Source organism: Argopecten irradians, chromosome 9 (assembly GCF_041381155.1).
Source record: "Argopecten irradians isolate NY chromosome 9, Ai_NY, whole genome shotgun sequence".
In the NCBI taxonomy this organism is placed as follows: Eukaryota; Metazoa; Mollusca; class Bivalvia; order Pectinida; family Pectinidae; genus Argopecten; species Argopecten irradians.
Window position 1 is genome coordinate 15,960,369 of NC_091142.1, and position 27,140 is coordinate 15,987,508.

The window sequence follows — 27,140 nt, forward strand, 5'->3', positions numbered from 1 at the left end:
GATAGTTATCATTTGAACACTTATTGGTGTTTAATCGTGTATATATATATATATGTCTTATTAACACAAAAAAATAGTATAAAATAATTATTTTGCCTTTGGTACAAGCACGATCAGTTCTTAATTCCATATAGGATATATTGCCACGGATTTTTTTCGGGATGCAATTAATTATTTTTCATATTTTTATCTTGAAGTAAAAAAAGAAGCTAGAACATTTCAATGATGGTAATGGTATAAAGTAAGTCACTTTTGTATCTGAAGAAAAATTCTAAATCGTATGCTCCTATTTTTGATGGTAAAAAGTATCATTTCTCAGCGGTGAAGCATCTTTAACTAAAAATATATATTATCATGATATTGTAAAACTTACAAGATGACACAGCACACAAACCTACATTCATCAATCCTGACCTACACGAATCTAATTACCCTTATAAATGTCCAGCTAACTGAAGAACCATAAATCAACCATTTTGTCACCTCTTTGTATAAAGTGAAATGTAGGGTTTCTGATTTATCATAATTCATATCCATACATCTTTATCAAAATTGACAGAGCGATACAGTGCGAGGTCGAGATGATATGAAATACAGAGACTTGGCATGGATAACTAGCCAACGGTCAAAATAGGCATATGAGTTATAGTATCATAGTACTGTAATGACAAATATATTATATTGACCTTTAGTTAGAAATTCGTATCAAGTCCCTGTGATATTAAAGTGAATAGGTAAAAGTAACAATATATCATATGGAAAAAATGGATTTTGGTCTTTAAAACATCTAATTACTTTGGTAAATGAAACAAATCAACTTTTTTTTGGTCTTATTTAGACTCTCATTATTACATAAATGATATAATGACAGCACGATAAATATCTCGACAGAAACAAAATATAGAAGATATTGTTAAAGAAAACAAAACACGGAAGCACGACCGAGTATTCTGCAATCATTTTACACAAAGTAGGAATCTTAACAGCCATACGCATTTTTTATTTTAAGCATTTTTAACGTACATGAATTTTATTACTTTTTACGCAAGTCATTTTGAGTTAAATTTTATCATATTTTCAATTTTTTCTGTATGTTGTTAGAATAAGCATGTAATTGCGAATGTGTGCAAATATTACGTTGCGCGAATCTATCAAAATCAATTCAGCGTTTAAATATCAAGATGAAAATGAAAACATGCGATTATATAATGTTACTCTGAGATAAAATGACGTTTATTGTGCAGTCATTGACATACAAAAACCTATCTTCATTATATGATATTCAGGCAAACCTTCTTTGTTTGTTTAGTTTCATTGTCATTACATACGAGTCATGAAAAAATACAATCAATATTAAAAAAAAAAAAAAAGAAGTTTGTATCTTCGCGTTTTTTAGGCTTCGTTCGTTCACCTCTCTTTTGATTTCGCTACAAATATGACCCGTGACGCAGCGATACGTCTAGTCTTTGTGTTTATCCCGCTATCAACGTTCCGCATCACTGACTCTGTTGTATTAAGTACAACGACGTGACACAGCTAACTAAAAAATATTGATCTTATATATGAAGACGTGCCTTGTCTATACAACATATAACTGCATTATTTCATATCGATTTACACTTGGTTATTTTGAAAAAAATACTGTTTTAAAATACGTGCGTCAGTTTGATAAAATTACTCATTCTGTTTAACTTATGCTATATATTTATTACTATTGAAAAATATTTGCAACAATATCTATATATATATATATATTGTACAGTATATCATATGATTATTTCGAAAAAAAAGTAATTATGAATATACTAAAAACTAGTGCTTAAACTGTTACGCAGTAAATATATCTTATAATATGTCTTATAATAGGTACGTATAGGTGTTAGATTTTGAAACAGACTATAACTAAACTTCAAAGGGCTCCATACAGAAACACCTCCCTTTGTATATGATGTATTGGTGTTCGGGGAATGAGCCGTATTAAGTACAATTAGGTGACACAACTAATTAAAATATTTTTCTTTGATATATACAATGTATATATAAGATATGCGTCGCTTATACGTCATATAGATGGTGGGTGTACCTCATTACATCACCAAAGGACGAGTTAAACTTTTCACCTACGATAAAAGGTAAATCGTTATATCAAATAACAAAAATTTAAACTGTATGGTAAACCACAACGATAACGCTTACACAAAACCAAGAGTTTTTCTATTTTAATTATCTTGATAGTTTAACCGGATATTTCAGAGAAATGATAAATTTAAAATCGGGAATAAGATCGATCCGGCAATACTTCATTGAATTACGTAGTAATTATGTCATTAATTCGTGTGTAGGAGTATGAATGAGGAATGCATTGCACATGTATTGCATATTTACGTAATCCATGAAAATCAAAAACCTGTTAAACCAAATGTAGGCGTGAAAACAGGAAAACGAATAATAATAAAAATAATCTACGGTGTCACTGAGTGACTTTTGAAATATTGTACACAGTGACCTTCACTATTTGCATAATATCATAAACCCAATGATATGTTGACGATACGGATAATCGACAGTGTTAGCTTATGGATTGTTCTCGATTTGAAAAAAGGAAGGTATTGTGATACATGTTTATTGGAATGGTCTCACTTTCTCAACTATCAACTATATGCGCATTTTAAGGGAGTAACATATAAAATACGAAAGATAATGGCTTGTTTTGACTTTAAATTAATTAATCCCTTATTCACTTCAAAGCGTTGACTGATAAAAAAATAAATGCGGGCTTTCTCGTAGACAAAGCACAGAGTGTTGATAAGTAACGAACGGCTAAACAACATTTTATATTAGAATAAAATAAAATTGGAAAAACGTATTTGAAATTAACCTAACCAGTAATATAGTACAATGATTTAACTATGATGTCTCAGTTGCACATATGTAGCAGTATTAAGATACATTTGTCTGGCAAAAAATATTGTTGATATGAATGCACTTTAATGAAAACGGTACACAACAGGTGCTTACCACAGTAATTGCGATATCCTGAGAACTTATGTTTTACAGAGATGCACTTTTGCATTTTATTTGTGTAATGTACGCCATGATGTGTGAATGAGGAGCATAAGTGAACTAATTAAATACGATAACATATATCATGCTGTATGTGTTTAAACTAGTTATAAATACCGCGGGTTTGTAATAGCTTTAGGTCGTTCAAAACAGCTTTTGTCAATTTAAACATGTTAGAGCTTCCCTCAATAATGTTAAAGTAATTAAGTATATCTTTTTAAACTAGTGTTTTATATACGCTCATATTACGAATCATCCAAGTTAGCTTGAAACCGTTAAATTTCCGTAAAAGAGTGATAAGATGTTATTAAAGTGTTTTGACTGAGAAGATATGCGTTGTAAACACAATGTTTTCTTTTCACTGGAACTTTTTCTTTAATACCAATTATTGACATTTTTATTAAATGTTTTCAGAGAAACACTTTATACGAAATTGGACTCAAGATTCCGTTCAACCTATTATGTAGCTGTCGCGAACTGCTTTTGATTCCAATTACAAAGAATTATTGCCATTCGTCGCTTGAGCATAGAACATCTGGTTAAATGGTACGGTGGACTATGCGAAATAAACATAAGCAATTGTTTTTAACAATTGTCATGCCAATGCCGTTGTATAGTAAAATAATTCCTTGACCTTCTTGCACTAGGTATTTATTGTCACGTAATATGCGAGAGTAACGTCAAATTTTCGGATGAAACATACAGATTTTACACACCGCAGAGCATTGCACACATGGGAAACCATCCTTAAATGACGCCATCAGTTAGTAGGATCTGATCAATCAATCAAGCTAAATATGAGTATTCTGTATTGGTATACTCACGAGTTATCCACCCTTACGTTTGGTTTTGATTTTATGTCGTGTATTTTGAGCATAACGTCATGCATATTTTTCAGAGAAAATAAAGGGATTTTTTAAAAATAATAATGAAGTAAAAATCGGTATCTTCCCTCAAGGGAAATAGCTCCGTTATATGAGTATGACGAAATGAAGGAATACAATATTTACGAAGACTGTGGACGCTATTAAAATATGCTAACCTGTAACAAAAACTCAAAATAAATTACGAATCATATTTCATATTTAACTAAACTCTTTATCAAAGGTTCAGGTTTCGTATCTTAATATTCACTGAACGGAGGTAACGAAGTTCCTCAAGTGCCAAGATTGGGAAACCCGAAACCTTTATCTTGTTTCCTGAATTGAATCATGAATGAACGTATGGGGGCGTTTCCATAAAACAGTGTAAGTATGAGAAATGGCGCCCAATGCTTTAACCATATCTTCTCTGCCAATGCATCACTTAAGACATTATTCTTCAATGCTAATTAGGACATTTGATATGGTTTCTCATAACATGTGAGGTTATTATATACTGGTATAGTATACGTGTAATTGCTGTCGTATCGAGGTAATGAAAAGGATGAGGATAATATATACAGATACATTATGATGTATCGTCCACATAATACTGTTATATAAAGGGCCTACTTAGTAGAAATTACTTTCACTTGATTTATTAACAAAATGAGAGCAGTAATCCGTAAGATGTAAATATTAATAAACTTGAGAATAAGCACCAGCGATGATTAGGATAATTTTAGTTTCAAAAAGTACAAATGTCAATTTGCATTTGAGAATACTTAAGACCAATTAATTGTTATAAATATACACGTTTACATTTGTACATACTGTTGATATACTGTATTTTTAATTTTATTTAAGTATACACTCATTTTAGTGCAAACACAAAAAAATATATTATAGTTTATTTTCGCGTATAAGAATTAGTGCAATTCGGTGGTTTAATACCGATAATACCCTTTAACAAAATTTAGCTTTGTACATGAATGAACATTTCAAAGACAGCATGGTTTGCGCTGAAAAAATAACGAGAACGGTAGTAAAGTGAACGTTACTTAATCAAGATAAAATGACTATATATCGGATTTTCCTCTGCAGTCACCAAAGCCAATATATACGTTTCTAAGGGGAGATAAACACTATTCAACTAACCATCTACATTGGGAAGAAATGCTAATAGAATAAAGAACAGATTTTTAACACGCGTACTATCTTTCCTTTGTTGTTTCAGTAATTACAATGGAAGAATCTACGATATGTGGCGTTTCCTAATAATCACGTGGACGCAATGACAACAGTTTAAGGATAGGTCAGATTTGGGTGTTACGAAAAATCCGGAGTACCTTGAGATAATAAATCGCCTGCTGTTAAAATGTTATTATAATTAATCATCTCGGTATAGATCACAAGAGGTTGGATGTCAGACACCATTATCATTTTGCCACCTAAGCCATCGTTACTTTGTTATCAGACTGATATTTGTATATTACAAACATTGTATGCTATATATCAGACCCGTTAACGATGATAGCATATGTGCACATCTTCAGCTGTAACCTTTTAACAGTGGTCCGATGCAGGGATGTTCACAGCCCCTTTATAAAAACACAAGGACATCAGTCTGAGTAGAGATGCTTATTTTATATTCTGAATAATGTTTACGTATGGTCGTGAAAACAAAACATCAGTGCAACATGCATATGTGGTCTATAAATAGCCGAATATCCCCCTCGACCATCTGGTGTTCAACTAGAATAGGCTGTTGGATACGGAGAGGCTGAGAAGATCGCCTCTTCTATCCCTGTTACTAACTGATAGTTTGTGGCGCTGTCTTATCTAAAGCCTTTAAGTCCTGAAAGTTATGGTGCAAAATGCAAACGCTAGCTATACTACCAAGATTCTTTGATGCTGCCACATGAAAAAAACTTAATGCATTTAAGTAATGTGTGAAATTTATTGCGTACTACTTTATTTAGCCTTTAAAATGTTTTAATGGAGACATTAAAAAAAATAACTATCGTTGACGCAATAAACACCAGTTAATAGGCAATCTACCATCTGTAATTGTTTCTTACAAACTCATTCGAGGATGTTGCGAAACGTTTCAATTGAAAAGACAATCAAAATAGCGATTTCCCTTCACAAATATCACAGATTGAGATGAGGATTGTGAGTTGTGATAATTTTTTTTTCAGATAACTTTAAAAATATTTCCCTGTCCGAGACACACTAAATCTATAAAAGTGAAAATTTCTGCTCCTCTTAACTTTCAGCATACAGGAAATAAGACGACCGGTTCGCCCTTAGCCGGTGTAATATGACCGAGTGGGGTTTGTTGCTTGGTGTCTTCGGCAGCACATTTAAGTGATATAGCACTTAAAAAAGGGAAAATGCTCAACTGTACAGAAAGACACAACACGAATTTACCACAGCCTCCCAACAACACACTATCACAAGGAGACACAACACGGACATACCGCAGTGTCCCAAAATACACTATCACAAGGAGACACAACACGGACATACCGCAGTGTACCAAAATACACTATTACAAGGAGACACAACACGGACATACCGCAGTGTACCAAAATACACTATAACAAGGAGACACAACACGGACATACCGCAGTTTCCCAAAACACACTATCACAAGGAGACACAACACGGACATACCGCAGTGTACCAAAATACACTATAACAAGGAGACACAACACGGACATACCGCAGTGTCCCAAAACACACTATAACAAGGAGACACGACACGGACATACCGCAGTGTCCCAAAACACAATATTACAAGGAGACACAACACGGACATACCGCAGTGTCCCAAAACACACTATTACAAGGAGACACAACACGGACATACCGCAGTGTCCCAAAACACACTATCACAAGGAGACACAACACGAACATACTGCAGTCTCCCAAAACACGCACCGCACACTACAAACACACTACCCAGCGCATACATGGGAGGCCATGCTTTCATAATCATTGATGTTAATTAGACGTTAATTAATCAGGGAAACAAACAAGCCTTTATAAAGTCATTTACATGTCATATCCTAGTTATCGTTGTATGTATAAACATTACCATTCTATTTCATTTCGAAATCAGTGATAAAGTCAAATATATAGAATATTGCGATTGTAGCTTACGTCATATACTGCGCTTGGTTGTTACATATTTGTTTAATATTTTATGACTAATCATTCTATATACGCATAATCGTCTAATCTACAAGACTGCATAGTATTTAAAATTTTAATGTTAACCATGATACCAATGTTCTATGCAAAAACTACTCTAGTAAATTGAACTGAAGAACCTTACAGAACATGTTTATGATGTTGGTGCATTTGTAACAAGAGCAAAATACAAAAAATAGTTCTGAATGTAACATAGAAGCATAAATTGGTTTCTAGTAGTGTTAGACATGAAATTAATCAACCAATAGAAACTTATGTGTATTCTTTCATCGGCTCATTGATAAAATAATCTTACTACTTTAGAAGTGATAAATTGCCTTTGTCACACGCCAAAAACAACATCAGTTTATCAGAAATTAATCTTTTAGTTTTTTCCATGTTGCATACGTTTCATTGCGGGAACAAATTTGACGGAAAGCATACCCATCCCTATGTTCATAACATGTAGGTTAATATTGATTTATTTTTTTTGAAAAATATCGACGATGTTTTATCATTGTGCAGACCTGTAGTGTAATTCCAGCTCAATTGCCGAACTCACTTAGTTCATATACGGGTATTTTTATAAATTAAGATTAAAACTCATTTTAAATTTCAGCAATTTTTAGCAGAAGCTGACAATGCTTTTTAAGTTTCGTTTATCTGAGCATGCGCGCTATCTGTCATCAGGCGTCTGATTTTCAGATAAATTTGTCTGGTCCATGTACATAACGTTTCTTCCCTTACATTACTCCTCACCCAATAAACAATAAACACTCTTGACATGTGTGGTCCAGTTTTTGCTGTTCTGTTGTCGTTTTTATAGACCTTATCAGAAGCTCACAGGACCTTACTTTTTACTGTGACTTTTTAATAAGATAATAAGTAAAGTTTCACCCGAACATATATTTCAGGCTTGTTTTCTTTACATGTTTAAGGTTTTAGGCATATGTCCTCAAAAGTAGATTTCGGATCTAGATTTTTCAGTAAAAACATCAGTTATTGCAGAAGTTTCTGCTTAACTTAACGTTCGTTTATTAAGAAACTTCCATCATCAGGTACATATATACTGTTTGCTTCACAATGATACCTGATAGTTATTTATCTAATACAATACATCATCAGATATTTTTCCACATTTTAGCAGACATGTAACTCCATTTATCCCAGTATTCTTGGGAAATCATTTCCTGTGCACCTGATGGGAAAACCTCTGTTTTTTCCCGAATTGTTCCGTTTGCTTTAAATTCTAAATCCGATAAATCATTTTACCGTTCATTCTCCCCGGCGTCTGTCAGCCATTATGATTGCTGCCAGTCACTGTATCCAAGAGAGCAATAAACGAGAGAATGTGTTCCGGATTTTACCGACCCGTGCCGACCCAGTCGTTACACAATACCAGTGTAAGAGAGGATATACGGCTGATCGGCATTCCCGATATTGGTCATTACAAGGGTAATATTCTGGTATATACCAACCATGTGTTAACACTTTGGTAATAATAAAATCTCCATCATCAGTAACCGAGGTGGATGAGGCATCATACCTTAGTTTATTGTTTCGACACTATGCGAACTATTATTATATCGAGGTGGCAGCGTTTGGGTTTATGAACCATCATAATAATTTTGGTGGCAGCAGCGGGAGCAATTTATCTCGCGTGCCGAACACCGACTGGGTCATCAAACTGTTTGTTGTGGGCGGTGTTTGACAAGCGTTTCCTTGATCCAGAGTGGAAACTCGTGATATAGTTGTTTAAGATGTAAGTGGTTATATAGCTAAGGTGATGTAAAGGTTGTTGTTCACGCCAAACAGTGCTTAACGAAATGATAAAAAAGGAGACATGCTTCATTCGGGTCAAAAGACATGTACACCCAAACAAAATGTCATCGCTCCAGCGACAAAATATCATGAGCATTTCTATTATTTCCCGAACGATTTTGACAAGTTTATGCATAAATGTAACTTTGATTGCAAAAAAATAATGATAACTTATGATACATTACTCACTTTGCATCAAGTGTCATTTTAAAGCTTCAAAATCAGGAAATATTTTTTCTACCAAGATTTGTCGACTTAGAACAAAGCGATCTGTTCACAATACCCATACATTAAACATAATGTCAAGAATGCCACGATAGCAAGCATTCGATCACTAGTGTTCTAGCTTTGAATTGCTAATGTAATGTAGACATGAATCATTTACGTGTATTAGGTTCTGGCCAATGGATTACGCTTTTTATAGCGTTTTCGGCTTTTTTCAACATTATTTAAAGGATTCTAATGTTTTTACAGTTAAAAGAAAAAAAAATAATTAAAAAAACCCAAACAAAACAGGGGATCCGTAAAATTCAACCATAACAAGTACAGATATATTGTTTGTTATGTGCAGCACTTCTGGACCTTTAAAAACCTTTTTTCATGATGAAGTTAATGGTTATAAGCAATCTAGTTGAATTCAAGTAGTGATTGTTATTTCAATTGCGTGAATATGTAAACAAGACACTTTTATTATTGGCGCAGACTAATTTTAAACAGGTGCGCTTTTAAAAATCCTTTTAAACATAGAGCGAATACTATATTTTGATTATTTTATTTTGTAAAACGGAATAACGCAATATATGATTACTTAAGAAAATTATTATCAACCGGTAATTGGGTATTTGAAAGTAGTTGTGTATCTTTCAATAAATCTTTACTTCAATGATCGTGGTAAGAGTTCGGATATCAGTGACGTCTTCATTGTTAGAAATCTTTGTTTTGAATATGCAATCAAACTTGCAACGCAACAATAAAATAAGATACAATTATGTGTTACGCAATTCGTTACACCCCTGTCACTATCTTCAACATTTACCTCATTAGAATGTTTTACAAACGCTATAAACAATTAATATTACTTATGAAATCCATTTAGGATTACATATCATTTTGATCTCTAATTTGCAGTTGCAATTGCATGAGCACGCTGCATTTAATTTGTATTTTGCAGAAATTTGTTGTGTTTCATAATTGCTTTAACCGTCCTACAGTTCTAACAATATATGTACGTAGATCATGATTGTATCGTTGTTATATTATGGATGTTATTGATACTAACTTGAAACTATTATCAAGGGCTTTTGAAATAGAAACTGTTGTTTGCAGGCTTTTTATGTTGATCATGATATTACGGTAGCGATGTATTAACATGCTTGCACGGTGTATTAGATGTGTTTTATCTAGGCCGGTAAATAAACTAAAACTAAATTCACAAAACATTATTAAATAATGAATATTTATTTTCAATATTTTATTTTTGTTTTCAAAATACGATTCCAAATGTTTAACCAATAACGTTATCTTGTTCACTATGAAGCTTCCATTTCATGATTTCATTTATGGTCTGTTAATACCTGTAAATGTGATGAACCATGCATATTAGAAATTAATAATGTACGGACTGCATTTTTAACACAAGGCGTGTGAGAATTTATTCTCGATAATGATAATTCATCGACATGATTCCTGTAATAATAATGTAAAGGATTTATTAAATTAGTTCGAATATACATGTATCACATAAAACATTTGGCTTTAAGTTGTATCACCATCTTTTTAACCGTTATTTTAAGAAATCACTGTATCGTGTATTGTCTACATTTACAATAGAATCTCGATAGCTAGGTGGTAACATATTGTATTCTGTAACGAACCCATTATCACGCGTGTACAAGTCTGATGCGGCGAGAATCTTTGATGTTCTAAATCCCGCAAACAATCTGGGCGGAACGTGCGTCATAGATTGTGCGGTCACGTGGTAAGACTTACAAGTGATAGGTTTGTACGTAGAAATGGAATACAAAAGGTCACGAAGGTCACTTCATCATTTAAGTGGTCAATTAAATATTGGCTAAATGTCACTGTGCACGTGCGCATTTGTATATATAAGAACAATGCGAGCAAATGGTTTATGTCAAAAGCAGATAAATTTCCTGTTTTTTCTTCTCTTTCGCAAACTGTATCGTTTTCTTATACTAAACAAGTGTTCGTATTATTTTTTAAACATGCTTGAACATAATTATAACCAAATATTCTTACAACCTGGCCATCGATAAGCTGTACAAGTTATATATAACTTCTTTTTCAATCGAAGAAAAATAAAAAAAACCCAACATATCTTTTTTTATATTACTGGGTCCTATAACAGCTGTCCTATAACAACAATAACATATGGCATACTACCTGACCAGAAGAGTTATAGGTCTGTGTCTCTGTAATGTAAATTATTTAAATATTTTCTGTTTCTGAATTAAAATTCAGTACTGAGAACATCATCCATTGATTGTATTGGGTTTATTGGTACATTCTGAAGTTCAACTTACATTTCCAAATCCTTATATAATATCTATATTTTATATCCTATTTCAACTAATTGTTAGCATTCCATTTTTAATCTACTGGATAATGTTGCTTAAGCTGATTCAAATTTTTAAATTCCGTATATATTTTGTATAATTTTGTTTTTGCAGCAGTAATTCTTGAAGAATTAAAATATTTTTTTTTTCGCATCTACTAATTAGAACGTGACATTCATGGTGCCTATATGCATAATATAAGAAACTGTTAGTAAAGAGATAAGGCTGATATGCAAAAAATATGTTCTTTTTCGAAATATATTATGCATGCCTAAAACATATTGCACTGAACGATGAAAGTGATACTTTTTTTTTTATCTAATGTTACTTTGTATGACTCGAATTTTGTCTTGATTTCCCTCTTCTCATATGGTATACAATAGGTAAATAGGGCAGGGGACAAACCAATGTTTGATTTCCAGCACAGCAGTTACTTTGTTACTCTCTTTTTCAGAATAGTTTCTATTTTTGTAATCTTCTTTTTGGGTTATTCTAGCGATTTTGCTTTGAGACGACCCCTCGCTCAACCCAGACAACACCCATCGTGAAGCCTCGCCATTAGTCTGAACTAACCGATTATCTCGCATGTGTACTAATTGGTAATCGCACAAATTATTTTCCTGCGCCATACCTGTGTACAACTGTGTCCATCTGGTAGAGATTTGGTCCTGGATATAGACATTTGTGCCAACTGTATTAAGCGTCTTGTACGCACAATTCCTCTGCTGATTATATGTGGAATATAACACTTACAGTTAGTGTTCTATTTATAGAAATAATTTCACTGACGCATATAATTTTGATTTTAAGAGTAAGCTCTTGTAAATATTATATTAACCAGATGTTTGAATAAGTTTGAAACAGTAGTCTTATAATTTTTCTATTTTTATAATTTTACTTACCTACTATATTTAGTATCAATATAAAAAGACAAAGTATCGCATTAGAAATTAAATACTATACTTGTTGATTACCACAACTTCGCATAATAAAATTAAAATTGTTGATTCGAAACTCAATATATCAAATTAAATCTCATTATTTTTTTCAAAATTATCATTGTGAAAGCCTTATTACCAATCATACATTTCATTACTTTCGTGTTTCCTAACATATATTTACATATATAATCAATGAGTGGGGAGATGCATTTAGATAAGCGTTATCGCAATGTCGTTTGAATGCCATCCCGCAGTGGCAGTCTGGACTACTTTTAATTCAAGCCTCAATGAGACATTGCGTCGTCATGACGTAAATATATAAGACTGTGTAAATCGTGCACGCTGATTTGAGCTAAGTGCAAATGTAACCCGCTACATGTCTGTATCCAATTGCGTTCTTACCACCTTTAAGCAATCAAAACACTGTTCAATCTCTTTATCTTTACTTTTACTGCATTGTTAAATAGGAATGAGGAAGCCGTTAAGAACCAGTAAATATATCGCTATATAGCATACCGTATGGTTGGTAAGTTACGCTGGTAAAAAAATTCTCGATTTTGAATAAAAATGAGAAAGTTAGATCTTTATAATTTGGCTTTTCATACTAGGTATATGATCTAACAATCGCTCAAAAAAAAAACCACAGCTAATTTTTTGCGATCATACGAAACCGCCAAAATATCATCCCCGCAAAAATAGATGGTTATACCAGAATGTTCCTGTTACCCATCACAGTGATGTGGTTTTATTTTCATGTGGCTGTACACGGTTAAAACAAGTTTAGATACAGTTTCCATTAGGCATTATTACAACTGCAATAACAAGAACACAACTTCAAAAAATGACTTTATGTATTGAAAATGTAACATTAACATGAGAACCATTGCACAAACAATCGCTACATATATATGTAATCTCTCACACACTTGAATAGCATATTCACTCACTTTTAATATGGTTTATATATCTTTATATGTTCATATATACACGGACAAACGATTGGAAGCTGAAAGACACTTGTATACTGGGGATCCTTAGGGGCTTGATTTGAGAGGAGTCACGATCTCCATTTTTTCAACCGCACTTTGTTTTAAAATGATTGAAACACCAATAATAGATAATATGGTTAAAGCGAATAGTCGGACAAACAAAGGCTAAGTCGGTAAAAATGATGTTAATATATCTAGTGTAATTTCTTATGAAATAGAAAAATAAAATCTCCCATCAAAATCTCTCTGTATGCGAAGAAATTAATATATATTATAGGAATCCCAATACGTCTTCCCGACGTACTAACAGTGCAGTTCACTCTTAACATATCGTGTTGACATATCCACGCAGCCTCGTTTTCAAAGAGTTAGGCGAATTTATATTTATAACTGTGCTAAATTTACACGGGGCTTCCCCATAATTTCAATGGTCAAAACTGGACACCGTAAGCAGAACTTGACTATCATTATGGTATACAAGGACTTTTGGAAGGCCAAAGAACGCATTAAGACTGGTTTCCTTTGCCCGACTATTCGCTTTAATTAAATAAATAAATAAAAAAAAAAGTACAAAAAAAAAACAAAAAAAAAAAAAACACATTCGAAACTATTCAAACCCCTGTGCGATTACTCACTTATTATTAGCACATGCATGAATGTTACTTATGGTCACATTATGTAACTATATATCAAACATTCACACATTCTTAAAAAAACATGATTATATGCTTTGAACAATGGAGGACCTGCAATGATATTTGGGAACATTATACAACCCGTTTTGACAATATAGCACATGGGAAAGAAAAGACAGCCCAAATATCACTTAGACAATAATACAGATCATGAAAATGATAAAATGAAAAAAATAACATTGTGAATCAATTGCTCACATAAAACTACTAAAGTGTTATTTGTTCATACAACATATCGTTCAGATGTTGTATTTATGGATTATTGATCTTCATTTGTTTTTGCGTTTACAACAGCATGGATGCAGTTGCCACAAACATATTCTACAGAGAGAATTAAATGAATATGTTTGTTGCCAAAAGAGTTCATATCACACAGTCAAATATACCTCCTGCAGTTAATGTTTCTATGAATCTGACTAGTTTCGCACGCTACATGATAAAGATAGTGTGCATCTGTGCTTCATTTCCGAAGATGTCACCATGTTTGACAATGGAAACTTTTATTTATGTCAAGATATTGTGGTGGGCCTTAAATATTTGCAAAGTGACATACATGTCATTTATGATGAAGCAATGTAAGTGATATATAAACAGTTCATATTGCTGGTATCAATCTCGACATCTCGAAGAACTAGAATGAAAATTGTGTGTTAATCATTAACGGAAAGCCGATATACTTCGTGAATGTTTAACATCATTTTTGTTTGAAATTAAGCAGAAACATTTCGCTGATATCCTTGTTAAACAAAAATTGCTTGTCTTTCCACAGTTGTTTCGTTTTTTATACGTGTTTGGTTGGTTTCTACTATCTATTGGTTTTATAAGCTACTGATAGCTGGAGTGGTATTCTCAGATTGTTTATATATATTCGATTTTTTTCTGATACGCCCAAAATTTTAAAATAAACAACTGATATGTTATTGGCCAGCCCAGGAGAGTGAACAATACTTTATAATATATAGAATGTTAAAACTACCTCCGCGCGAAACCCTCGAATGATTTTGGAGAAAATAACAACTCGTACTTTACACAATATATGGATTTGACTTCATAGTTAATGTTTTTCATAGAAAAAAAAATAAAAACATTTTAAGCAGTGATAAAATGAATGGTATCCCATTAATCGGCTTCAATTTACAATAGAAAACAATCATTGACAGTTTTGGTGAAATATTTTGATGATTGTAGGTATTTGAATAGGAAATAAGAAATATATTTTCAGCAAAACTCAACACTAAATTCATATGGATATATAAATATTTCGCTATTTAACTTAAAACATATATACTCACTTTCAATTGCCTTAAGTGTCGCCAATCAACTAAATAGAACCAAACGTGTCTTTCGATATGACAGCATTTCATACTGGTGTGTATGTTTATGGTAATGAAAATAAATAACATATTTCCACACCCCCATCCTTGATATCCCAGATATTACTATCACTGCCGCTATATTCACACCTGGGCTATGTCATAGTAAAACGGAAGCTTGTGAGGCGAACACAAAAAAATAACTTGCCTACAGAACCTTCTTTTGAAGATTGCAAGGATCAACGTCCAACTTCAAAGCCATATTGCGTACAGCTATTTTTCAATCTTTGAATGTATGTCAAAGTACCAAGCTATCTGTTGCACATAGAGCCTTCAGGTTTGATTTGGTATTACATGGGTGGATATTATGACAGTGGTAGTAACTGATGAAATATCAAGTATGTCATTACCCTTGTAACCTGGACCATATTAATGCTTGGAAATGCTTCAGATTGGAAAAGGTGACAATATGACTACATGACGTAAATTTATCTATTCAGCAATTTAACTTTTATATTACTCTTTAAACTTTTCGACCATTGCGTTTTGAAGCAACTGAATCAGATTACTAAACTAAATTGTAATTCATATTTTGTAGCCCATTAGATACACATACAAATAAATAAAGGAACTAACAATATTAATTTATGCTAAGTTACGTCTTTCTTAATTGCCTCTGTGAAATGATTAATTTGCTACGTATCACGTAAATTTCCAGCAAATCCTCAGTGAATAAAAACAGATTCCAACACATAACTAGTATTCTCACTCTTTGCTACATGAATTTGGTGAAAACGGTAATATGAATTTGACCTATTCAATATCATTGGAATATAACAATATGATGGATGTTATATACAGCGTGGCACAAATTAATTTGATGATTAAGGCGGGCCCGACGGAACATGAAACATTATTTAATTTCTGATGAGTGATTGTAAACACATTATTTAACGTTGAGTATAATGAAGTAATCTCCCATTACACATTATTAATTTGTTAATGACAAGCTTATATCGATGTTCTAATGACTTCTATTAATTGTTTTATGGATGATATAACACATTGACGACCAGAATCCACAGCATTGACATACCACATAGGCCAGATATATAATATATACTTCAAAATCATTTCCAACATTGTAATTTATGCACACAAAAAATCCAACCTGCTAAACAATAAACGTAGAAACAGGACGTTGCATTAAAGATGCAATACTTAATTATAATATTAATTAATTCATTATAATCTATTAAAATAATACAAATGGAAGATTTTGGAATAGAGAACTGGATGAAAGCACATAAACAATGATTATGAAATAGGTTACTGTAAACGTGCTTATCTTAGCGCAATTACATTGATGTGCAAATGCGATATTCAATAGGATAGCGCCAATCTGAATTTGCGCAACTACCATAACAACTATTTAAAATATATGACATCGTATTTTAGCACAGTATTGCCGATTGGAAAACCGACAAAATAAGAAAATCGCTAAATCATTTACATATACAGTAAATGATAAAAAAGTTTTTTTTTTTAATAAAGGAATATGTCGTAAGAAATGATAGATATCACTTGGATAAAATCTTAAATTATGAACTGTTTTTTTCATCGTGAAATCTAAAGTTTCTTTTGTAATGAAGGAGAATTCGATAAACAGTTGCCTTTCTTAAGTAAATTTTGACATTTTGCTTTAATTTATGATTTAAAACGTTTTAAATTATAAATAGAAAAGATCCACAGGATCATATGGTGATTTGTCAAAGTGATTTCCTGGAGTGAAAGTTATACTTCACGTGCCAAAAAAGAATTTTAAGTGTATGGTATCTTGATACATATCCACATAGAGAAATACATGTAGAATGAATAATTGCCTTTGAATTGCAAGAATATCAACTCTTGTAAATGAAAGCGATTTATTAATTTGATTATCTTCCATAATTTTCTCCTTGCATAATCATCTATTTTTGTTGTACACTTCTTCTTTAATTCATTAAGTACAGGAAGCATTTCACTTCGAACATCTTATAATAAGGGGTTTTGTAGATACTTTTAACAATGACTACATAAGCCAACATAATACTCCATGACTTAGGCAAAATACAAACTTTATATCATGATTCCTGTTTTGTTAAGCACTATAACGGGTTGGAGCACTCGTTAAATGATACCAATCTTCGCACCAAGCCATCTACACTTCGCCTTAACATCCTCCTGCACTAAGTTGAAGCACATAGCAATAAGAGAGAGTCCGAACACGAGGTACATAGCACAGAGGACAAGCTTTTGTTCGTTAGCCCACTGGTCCATCGCTGTCCCCGGAACTACGTCACCGAATCCGATGGTGCTGAGGGTGATAAAGGAGAAATAGGTTCCGGTAATAACATCCCATCCCTCCCAGAACGAGAAAAGTAGCGTCCCTAGTAATATATACGCTGTCATTACTAATATACACAGGGACGTAGGTACATGAATTGTCTCCCCTGGGGATTTAGTCTCTCCTTGAACAACCATTTCCTCTTCGATGCCTTTTTCTGGATCAGGCAGACGACGTTTTGTGGGACTAAATAGCACACAACACACACCACAACAAACTTTGGCATATAACATTCGGAACCCGGTGGCCATTAGGTCACCTATATTTGTTAAACACAGTAAGGTCAAAGGTATTCCGAGCACAGCGTAACCAATAGTAACAATTCTACCGTAATTGGTCTTCGGAGCCACGTGCCCATACCCTGGAAAATATAAATAAAATAGATTTTAAAATATGACATACAACAATATTATATTTTAAAAAATGTAAAAAAAAAAAAAAAAAAAAAAAAAAATCAAAGCAAATTCGTAGAAATCCATCTCCCGTTTTCAGGACATATTGTAGGTAAACATTATTGAAGTTAGGTTTAACCTTGGTTGGAACATGAAAAAATAAACTGAAGTTTTATTCGGAAGTAAGACACATCAAAGGGCTATAACTCCACTACATAATGTCGGCCAATAGTGGCAATCGAACTTATCCAAGCCTTTAAGGCATTTGACTTTGTTACCAAGATTGAAGAAAATCGGTTAATATTTATTACAGTTATTGTACAGAAGTGGTAGAAAATGACTTTTTTATTAAATCAAAGGGCCATAACTCTGCTAATTAAGATCTGCCAAAAGTGGCGATCGAACTTGACAAAGCCTTTAAGGCATTTAACTTTGTTACCAAGTTTTAACAGTATTAGTTTTAACATTTTTTAGTTATTTACACAGAAACTGCTGAAAAATGCAATTTGTAGTAAATCAAAGGGCCATAACTCTGATAAATAACATTTGCTGAAAGAGTTGATCGAACCTGGCCAGGCACTTAAGGCATTCAACCTTGTTACCAAGATTGAAGAAAATCGGTTAATATTTATTACAGTTATTGTACGGAAGTTGCAGAAACTGGCTTTTTTATTTAAGCAAAGGGTCATAACTCCGCTAAATTAGGTCCATCGACAGTCGCGATCGAACTTGACCGAGCCGTTAAGGTATTTAACCTTGTCACCATGTTTGAAGAAAATCGATTTACATTTGTTACAGTTATTGCACGGAAACGAAGTGATACAGACAGACGGACAGACAGACGGACACACCCAAATTAATACTCCGCGTTTCGGAGAAAGCAGGGGATACAAAAAGCAACCAACACAAACATATAAACAAACGCACATATTGATAAATAAAGGTTAAACTATTCATTAAACCAAAATACACTAGGTATAAGTTTATTTGTTTATTAAAAACAAATATTTGATTTCATAATCTATTAGATAAAAACAATCAAACATATTTATCTCAGGTGACTGTATAGTTGTATGGGTATTGCGAAATTCATTAAAAAACAAATTCACGACAAAGACATTTTTACATATTTTTGTGTGTATTCACATGTATCATCTCATACACTTTTGATGTCCTGTCATTTTTTCAAAACCGTAAAAACAATAAAAGTACATTTACATGTACATGTACTAAGGTCTATATTTGTTATTTTAAAATATGACTATAGCTGTACTTACAACCTGATAGAAGAATTCGAGCATTGTGGTTTTTCTTCAAAGGGAATTAACCGTTACAATGGGCAGTTAGTAAGCTTGTTTGAAGATACCAACACATATTTCCTTTAATTGTTCAGGCATGTTCACCTAGCTTACATTCCCACCGGCAGACAAAGTAATTGAGAGGAGATGTTTTTCATTAACCACATGTATCATTGAACAACAATACTAAATGCTATTTGATTTGTACATACTAAATACATACTAGCACTTGAATAAGATATTTACATTAAGACATAAAAAGTGTTATTTAACAAGATGTTTGTTTAGAAGGTAGGGTATAATGGATAACGGTAGTTGAGTATTACCTTTCGGTAGTTAAATGCTACTTATAGATTTTCTATATTGTGCATTTATTTAACATTATATATGATATTTTAAATTCTGATTATTTCAAACAATAACAATATGCATGTACAATTGTATGCAGCGCTATTAAGAACATTCTACGGTCGAAAATAGTCAAGAAAATAGCCATTTATCATATGCTACATAAAGAATTATGAAAAATAACAAAGTTGGAGTGTACTCTAAGTAGCCGCAAAGCTATGTTTGATAAAATTACATTATATTATTGTTGTCTAGCTCTATAAAGTATATCAATCTGTTAAAGTTTTTTGTAATTAAGTAAAGTATCATTTGATACTGTAATCTTTAAGCTTAGTGGTTTTTGAATTTTTTTATTATAGATCTTTAAGGCCTATCAGTTGCAATACTACACATGACCCAGACTTTACCAAACAAGGCGTGTACCGTCGCCGACAGTATCAGCACTCGGTATTCTTAATAATCTATCTCATACTTGACAAGGTTATCCCACAGTTGCTAAGGAAAATAACTCTGTCTTTTACTGGGGTAGGGGAAAGACAGCTCACACTCGCTAGACAGTGACATCATCGATACAGGCAGCGACCATCTTTACGCACAGTGACGTTCATACCGACTGAATTTTCACCATTTCTCGCTAAAGTATGGGAGAAAATTATCTTACATGGGTCAGTCAGGTGGACAGGGATATCCCGACCCTCGTGAAAGATTTTGATCACCAACCCTCGGCAAGCCTCGGCTTGATTAGCCAAAATCTTTTACTCGGGTTAAGATACCCCTGTCCACTTGACAGACAAATGTAAGAATATTAGCCCTAAAGATTGTATTTATATTTACGACCCATTTGATCAAATCAGATGATGCCTTTCCAAATTGTATTTGAGGTGTATTGGAAAAATATTATTGGAAAGATATCATTTATTTTTTCATTATATGATTAATAAAATACACTTTTCCACTTAGATACGAAAAAACATGCTTGCTGATTCTATACTTGTTGCCTGCTCTTATCAACATTTTACTATCATGAATTGATGACTACAAAAATCAAAATGACTCTATGGTACCGGCGTATTGATAGGGATCAAGTTGACGTTAATATCAAGGACATGCGGTTACCGCATTGCTGTTTGTAAAACTTGTTTTAAACACTTGAAGAGCGAAGGGATGTGATTTACAGTAAAACAAAAATGAAAAGCATAGTGCCATATACATACACAACGAATTTTACTAGAACATAAGTGAATAATCTCCATTATCATTTTCTCCTTAATTAAAGATTTTACCTTTGGTTCATGCGTAACTCAGTACTTCATTCCATATTGGATAGAGTGCCACGTATTTTTTTCGGGATGCAATTAATTATTTTTTGTAATTTTAACTTTAAATAAAATTAGAAGCTCAAACTTGCCAATGGTGGTAATGGTGTAAATAAATAACTTTTGTAAATGAAGAAAAATACTAAATCGTCTGCTCCTGTTTTTGATAGTGAAAAAATACCATTTGTTAGTAGGGGCTAATCTTTAATAGGGAACAACCAACTAAATAAAAAAGACCTTCGAAATGGCCCCTGTGTATACAAGATTGAGCCCAGGATAGAATTTTAACCCGGCCGCTGATTGGCTGGCTAATTATGAATTTCAAAAGTAAAAATGTTTTCTGACAGGTAATTATTCCTAGATAACCATGATATGAATTTGGAAATTCATATTGAGATTTAGGTTCAAAATATCAATTTTGATAATGAATAGTTAAAAACATTAAAAAAAAAGAATTTCAGGATTTATTAGTGCAAAATGCGCCTGATTTCAATAAAGCTACCCTGGTTGGAGTTTGAGCAGAAGGACCCAAACTTTTTTTTTCTATCTAGTGTTATATGAGAACCTAGACTTTAATTATAGAACACAATAGCTAACTAATATTCCTTTGTTTTAATAACACAGTACAAAACTTTAACAAAGTTTAACACTGTGGTATATGTAAAATTATTTAGTTGGTTGCTCTCTAATACAAGTAATAATTAATTTGTGTGTGTGTGATAATTTCTGTCAGTGTATGGGTAAATATTTACAATTTGTCAACTGTAGTGATCAATACAACAAGTACAAGTATGTCATCGTACTATAAATACAGATTTCGATGAAATAATTGTATCATGCTTAGGAATCTACAATGTAATGGCAATGATCATAAATTGTAATTTGATAATATTGTATCTATACACAATACTTATTCATTGTGCTATATATGCAGAACTACAAATTGTCTTTTCCCTAATCTAGCATCTACTAGTACTATAGTCTGCTGCATGTTCTAATAGCCTTGCCCCAGACAAGCATCCTTTTGAACATAATCTCGCGAGATAGGACCTAATTCAATCCAGGTCCAGGTAAAAGCAAACTACACCTTGTTTTATTCTCGGGAATAATTCGAAAAGCTCATTAATTCACATAGAAAATTAGGTACATGTACAGTGAAACACGTGTTCATTACGGGAAAATCTGCATCAACCTATGATATATACAAAGATATAGTGAGAAAAGAAGGGGGTTGATGTATGGATACTACTGATAACAGGGAGGGAGGCCCACTGTATCATCCCTGCACCGTTGGTAATGAGCACACACAGATAAAGGATACCGCCTTGATGGATTTATGTCTGCGTATCTGACTATTCTGTCAAGCAAAAACATATCTTGCGTTGATGATTGGTGACAAATGCAAACCTGTATGTATTAAGAAGGTTTGGTGTAGGTTTTGATGGTCTGTTGGGTGGAGTTTAGTACATTGGTGCACTTTGGAAATATGTTGTAGGTCTGGTTTTGATGCACTGTCCTATATTCACGCATATTATATACTCATAATAGGGTTAGATATATGAACATGAGTCGTTAGCGTGAAATGAACAGGAATACTTTATGTTTTGTTTTCAGGAATAATTCTAATTATTCAATCCAAACCTGATTTTAAATTTCTTGATTATATGACAGCATTGCGTCGTTGTTTCAGCCAATCAGAAGCGGCGTTACAAAAGACAACAACAATTTGTATACGTTATGAGATGATAACAAAGATTTTTAAGCCAAGGAAAATGTATATAAAAATCGACTGAGCAGAAACTACAAAGTATTAGGAAATATTATCCGTTTTGGAGCAGTTGTTCAGGAGGCGTACGATTATCTTAGGGACAGCAACGACAATCATAATAATGTTAGAATACATCATTATTATAACGTGGTTTTACACCATTTGACCATTGGATCACATCACTGCTCTTAAACTGCATCACCATTACTTTTTCTATATTTTTCATTTCAACATTTTTTCTGGATTTCATCAATAATGTTAAATTACTAGCATGGGGATTATTTATATTTATTACTCTACAGCTATATACGATAATTTAGTGTATGAAATATATTGACTACCGTAGATATCCACGATAGCATTCTGGTAAGTATATATATATATATATTATTATATCTGTATTTATTTGTAGGGCATTACACAGTAAACGTACTGAGAAATACCATAAGATTTCGCATATTTTGTGATACAAAATCACAAAAAGGTCACGCAAAATGTTTCAAGTAGAATCATATAAATCTTAAATATCGAAATCAAATGGCAATCAAAAGTCCTAAGAAGTGGAAACGCGAAATTAATTCGTTGCAAAAAAATAAGTTGGTTTCAGGAATGAAACAGTACGCATAGTTGCCTTCTGAAGCACTACATATCTGAAAAAATAGTCTTCAAAGTAAGACACATTACATGGTTTATCAGAATGTCTAGAGCTGGTCTATATGATAAGACTTTGGATATCCTTTAGCATATTACGAAACTGTACGGTGACTCCCTTGACTCCAGCAAAGGACCCATTAGGGCACATGCTTATTCTGTGATCTCGTCTAACCTAGCATAACGCGAACTCGGTGACATGTGCGATCTCTTAATATATGCTCCTATCAATAGATATGCTGGCGAGGTTACAAAGACAGTAGCTAGGTGACAAAGGGCGGGGGGAGGTGCAAACTGCCACTGACTGAATTAATGTGCTATCAGATCTAGTCCATCATGTACGTTATATCTTCCATTATATTCACATTCTCGTTATTTTCGTCCTTGGAATACTGACATTATGTAAGTTTTCATATCGGATAGTGTTCATCTAATCTAAAGGTGATTGATAAATGTATTGACGTCAAAAACGTTTCCTTAACATCAATATAAATATTTACATTAATGACAAAAAATGTTTTAGGATTTTAGTGTTCACACTGCCTTGGTATATAAAAACCTTGCACAAAATATCTTGTACAAAATACATCGGTGAAAAAAATTGTCTTGGTGTACAATATGTCTTGTACAAAGTGTATCTCACGGTATCACATCAATTGACCTTAACAGGAGCCTTAAAAGTATCTTCAGGAAACGATTGAATAGCTCATACTTTTTTTTATAAAAGAATGAATAATAAAAACTTATAAATCATGTATTCCATATCTCTGTCTCCTCTGAAAGAAATGTGAAACAAATATAACATAATAATTTATCAAAATTTACCAAAACGTATTTCCCTAAGATATATTATAAGAAATAAATTGTTTAACAAATAATTACGATCTGTAAAATCTTATCTGGACACAACACAAGACACCCATCTTTCCTATGTAGTATACCTATTAGTTTGTAACTAGTGTATGTATACAACCCCAGCGATACCGACACCGCCAAGCCACTAGGCACCCCTGTCATCGACACCGCGCAATGCACGCGCGTGATTGCGCGTGAGCTCTGTAGTAATACATGTAGCGCCGTACTAGATACGTGTAGTGCACGCGCTGACACGTGCGCTCTCACTCACACAATGTCCGTTAGCATGCATGGTATTTCCATCAGGACCTCTGGAAATAGGCTCCACAAAAGCCTCGTATTTACGGAAACCTCGATATCTGTTCTAAAAATAGGTTCACGGGCAGTGGTATATTACAGTCGATTTTATATCGCGTGTGGGGTTGTTGCGGAAAAACATTGTCAGTTTTTTTTCCATTATATTATGAAACTCTTTTCATGATAAATTACTATTGATCTCGATTATTATGTGACCATAAGTCCAACTGCTCTAACAGTTCTGACGTTTTCTTTTTCAATAATACAGAAATTTGACACTTTACCCTTTTATTAACATTATTATCTTTTTTTTTACATATTACTTATTCTCATAAACATAAAAATAATGTCAAAAATAAAACCAATCACTTATCAATGATGAGGTAAATATCATATTTCGGTATGGTTTATAGTGTATCATAAATTTAAAGAAAAAGTCGAAGTTTACAATTTATATTATTATGTATTATATCGCTATTCTTTACTTTTGGGCTGCAGTGAAAAGGTGCTTCGGTTGTTTACACTTTATTGCTAGTTCTCACCCTTTACAATAGTGATTTAGTTTGTAATCAGAACCATTATATCAGGTTTTCTCTCATTCAAAGAAGTTTACCGGTTTCTTAAAGGAGCTTCCTCGCCGAGGAATGATATCTTCTATTAAAGCAATAATAGACGAATTAATATTTTTCTTCGGTAACAGTTACTTATTTTTCTACTATTGCCATCATTGAAAAGTTTGAGTTTCTTATTTTAATTCAGAGGGACAGAATAATCAACTACATCAAAAACAATTCCATGGCACTATGCCTATATGGAATGAGGTACTGGTTGGACAAAAAACAAAAACATTTTACATGTATTTGTATGTTAAATAGACATATACATATATAAACGATTAAACACCATTTCTTGTCCAAATGATAAATATCAATTATACTTTGCGGTGGAGCGTCTTAAATTAACTCAATTTAACAATTACTATTACCGTGTTAAAGTTATATGTGCCGTATTTTTCATACTCACGAATCAAGACGAGCTTTTAATATGTTATTCAACACCAACAGTTACCCACATTTTGAGAATGACAAAACTTTCAATCAACAGGTTTTAATTTACATGTACAAATAAGAGCTGAAAATGAATTTTGGACAAAAATCATTATATTAACATTTTCAGTGTAGTGAAATGAGTACATAAGGTCAGACCATGAAGCCATATTGTTGTCTACAATTTCATTTCACATTTGTACAGTATTATTAGTAATTGTAAAGTGATTTCAGAAGGTATATTTTCATCAAAACATGTATAAGGCTTAAACAACAAGAATTTCACAGTGCATAACCTAAGTGTTCTAACTAACGTTTATAAGGCATCATATATGTTTGTCTGTCCATTTGAACGATTTTCACAGATTTATTCATTAAAACGTATGGTTTTAAAACAGATAATTGAAGAAAAAATAACATGTCAAAATTTTCGGCCAGTTACGGCACTATAACTTTAAGTGAAATGAAGGGTGACAGAGACAGAGATCTCCCATTGAAACCACGTAAAGACAAATACAACATATTAACAAATTTGAGCATGATCTGATTACAAAGCCTGGTGAGTACCGACCATGTATGTTTGTGGAACCATCTCGGATTCCTTGAACATATGTTGAGAAATGTTTGCCATTCGTCATGTAGCGTCAGGTCGGCATTTACATGATCTGTATCTGTAGTGTTTCGTTGTCTTAGTAAACAACATTGTGTTTTGACAACATCAGTACAATACATATATACATTTGACAAGAGGTCCACACCTTGTTTTCGTTAGTGGTCATAACAGGGACTATGAGTAAACGCAGTGGTAACGGGGTCAATTGTTCAGTTCGGGGTAAGAGTCTGGCTATACATTTCACTCATAGCAATACGATTCTCAACAATAGGTCAAATCTATGCAAGCAACAATACCTTTATGATAATTATACAGTTTCCACATTATTTCAATTACATTGGACATGTAATGGGAACTTGGTAATTGGAAAACTACCATCAATAGTCCAACCCGTCTGGATTGCGAATTTTTCGGACTAACGGGTTTTGTTTACTTTGTCAATAATCAAAGTTGCTTGATTTCTTTTATTACTGGAACATCTTCTGGACTATTATCGTCCGGATTATGGCGGGTCATATAATCATTATTTCGGAGAATGTTTGTTGATTTAATCATGTTCTATCATGTAGCCAGCATTACAGTCAAACCTGTTTATGAATAATTGGTCTTACTATAGAGATAGTCGGAGTGGCAGGTTTTACTCCGTATGCTTGTCATTTGCAGATAGATTTGTGTATTAATGTTAAAACGTTAAAAAATGATTAAGGATTAACA

General features: G+C 32.9%; 1 protein-coding gene across 1 annotated transcript in view; it reads right to left on the reverse strand.

The window, feature by feature from the left end:
- Nucleotides 1-13,292: 13,292 nt before the first annotated feature.
- The window catches only part of LOC138331608 (dentin sialophosphoprotein-like), a 50,567-nt gene continuing 36,719 nt past the window's right edge, over nt 13,293-27,140 (reverse strand). The window contains exon 2 of the mRNA XM_069279321.1: nt 13,293-18,203. Within this exon, the coding sequence (XP_069135422.1) occupies nt 17,626-18,203 (578 nt within the window). The 3' untranslated portion in view covers nt 13,293-17,625. The remainder of the gene's footprint in view (nt 18,204-27,140) is intronic.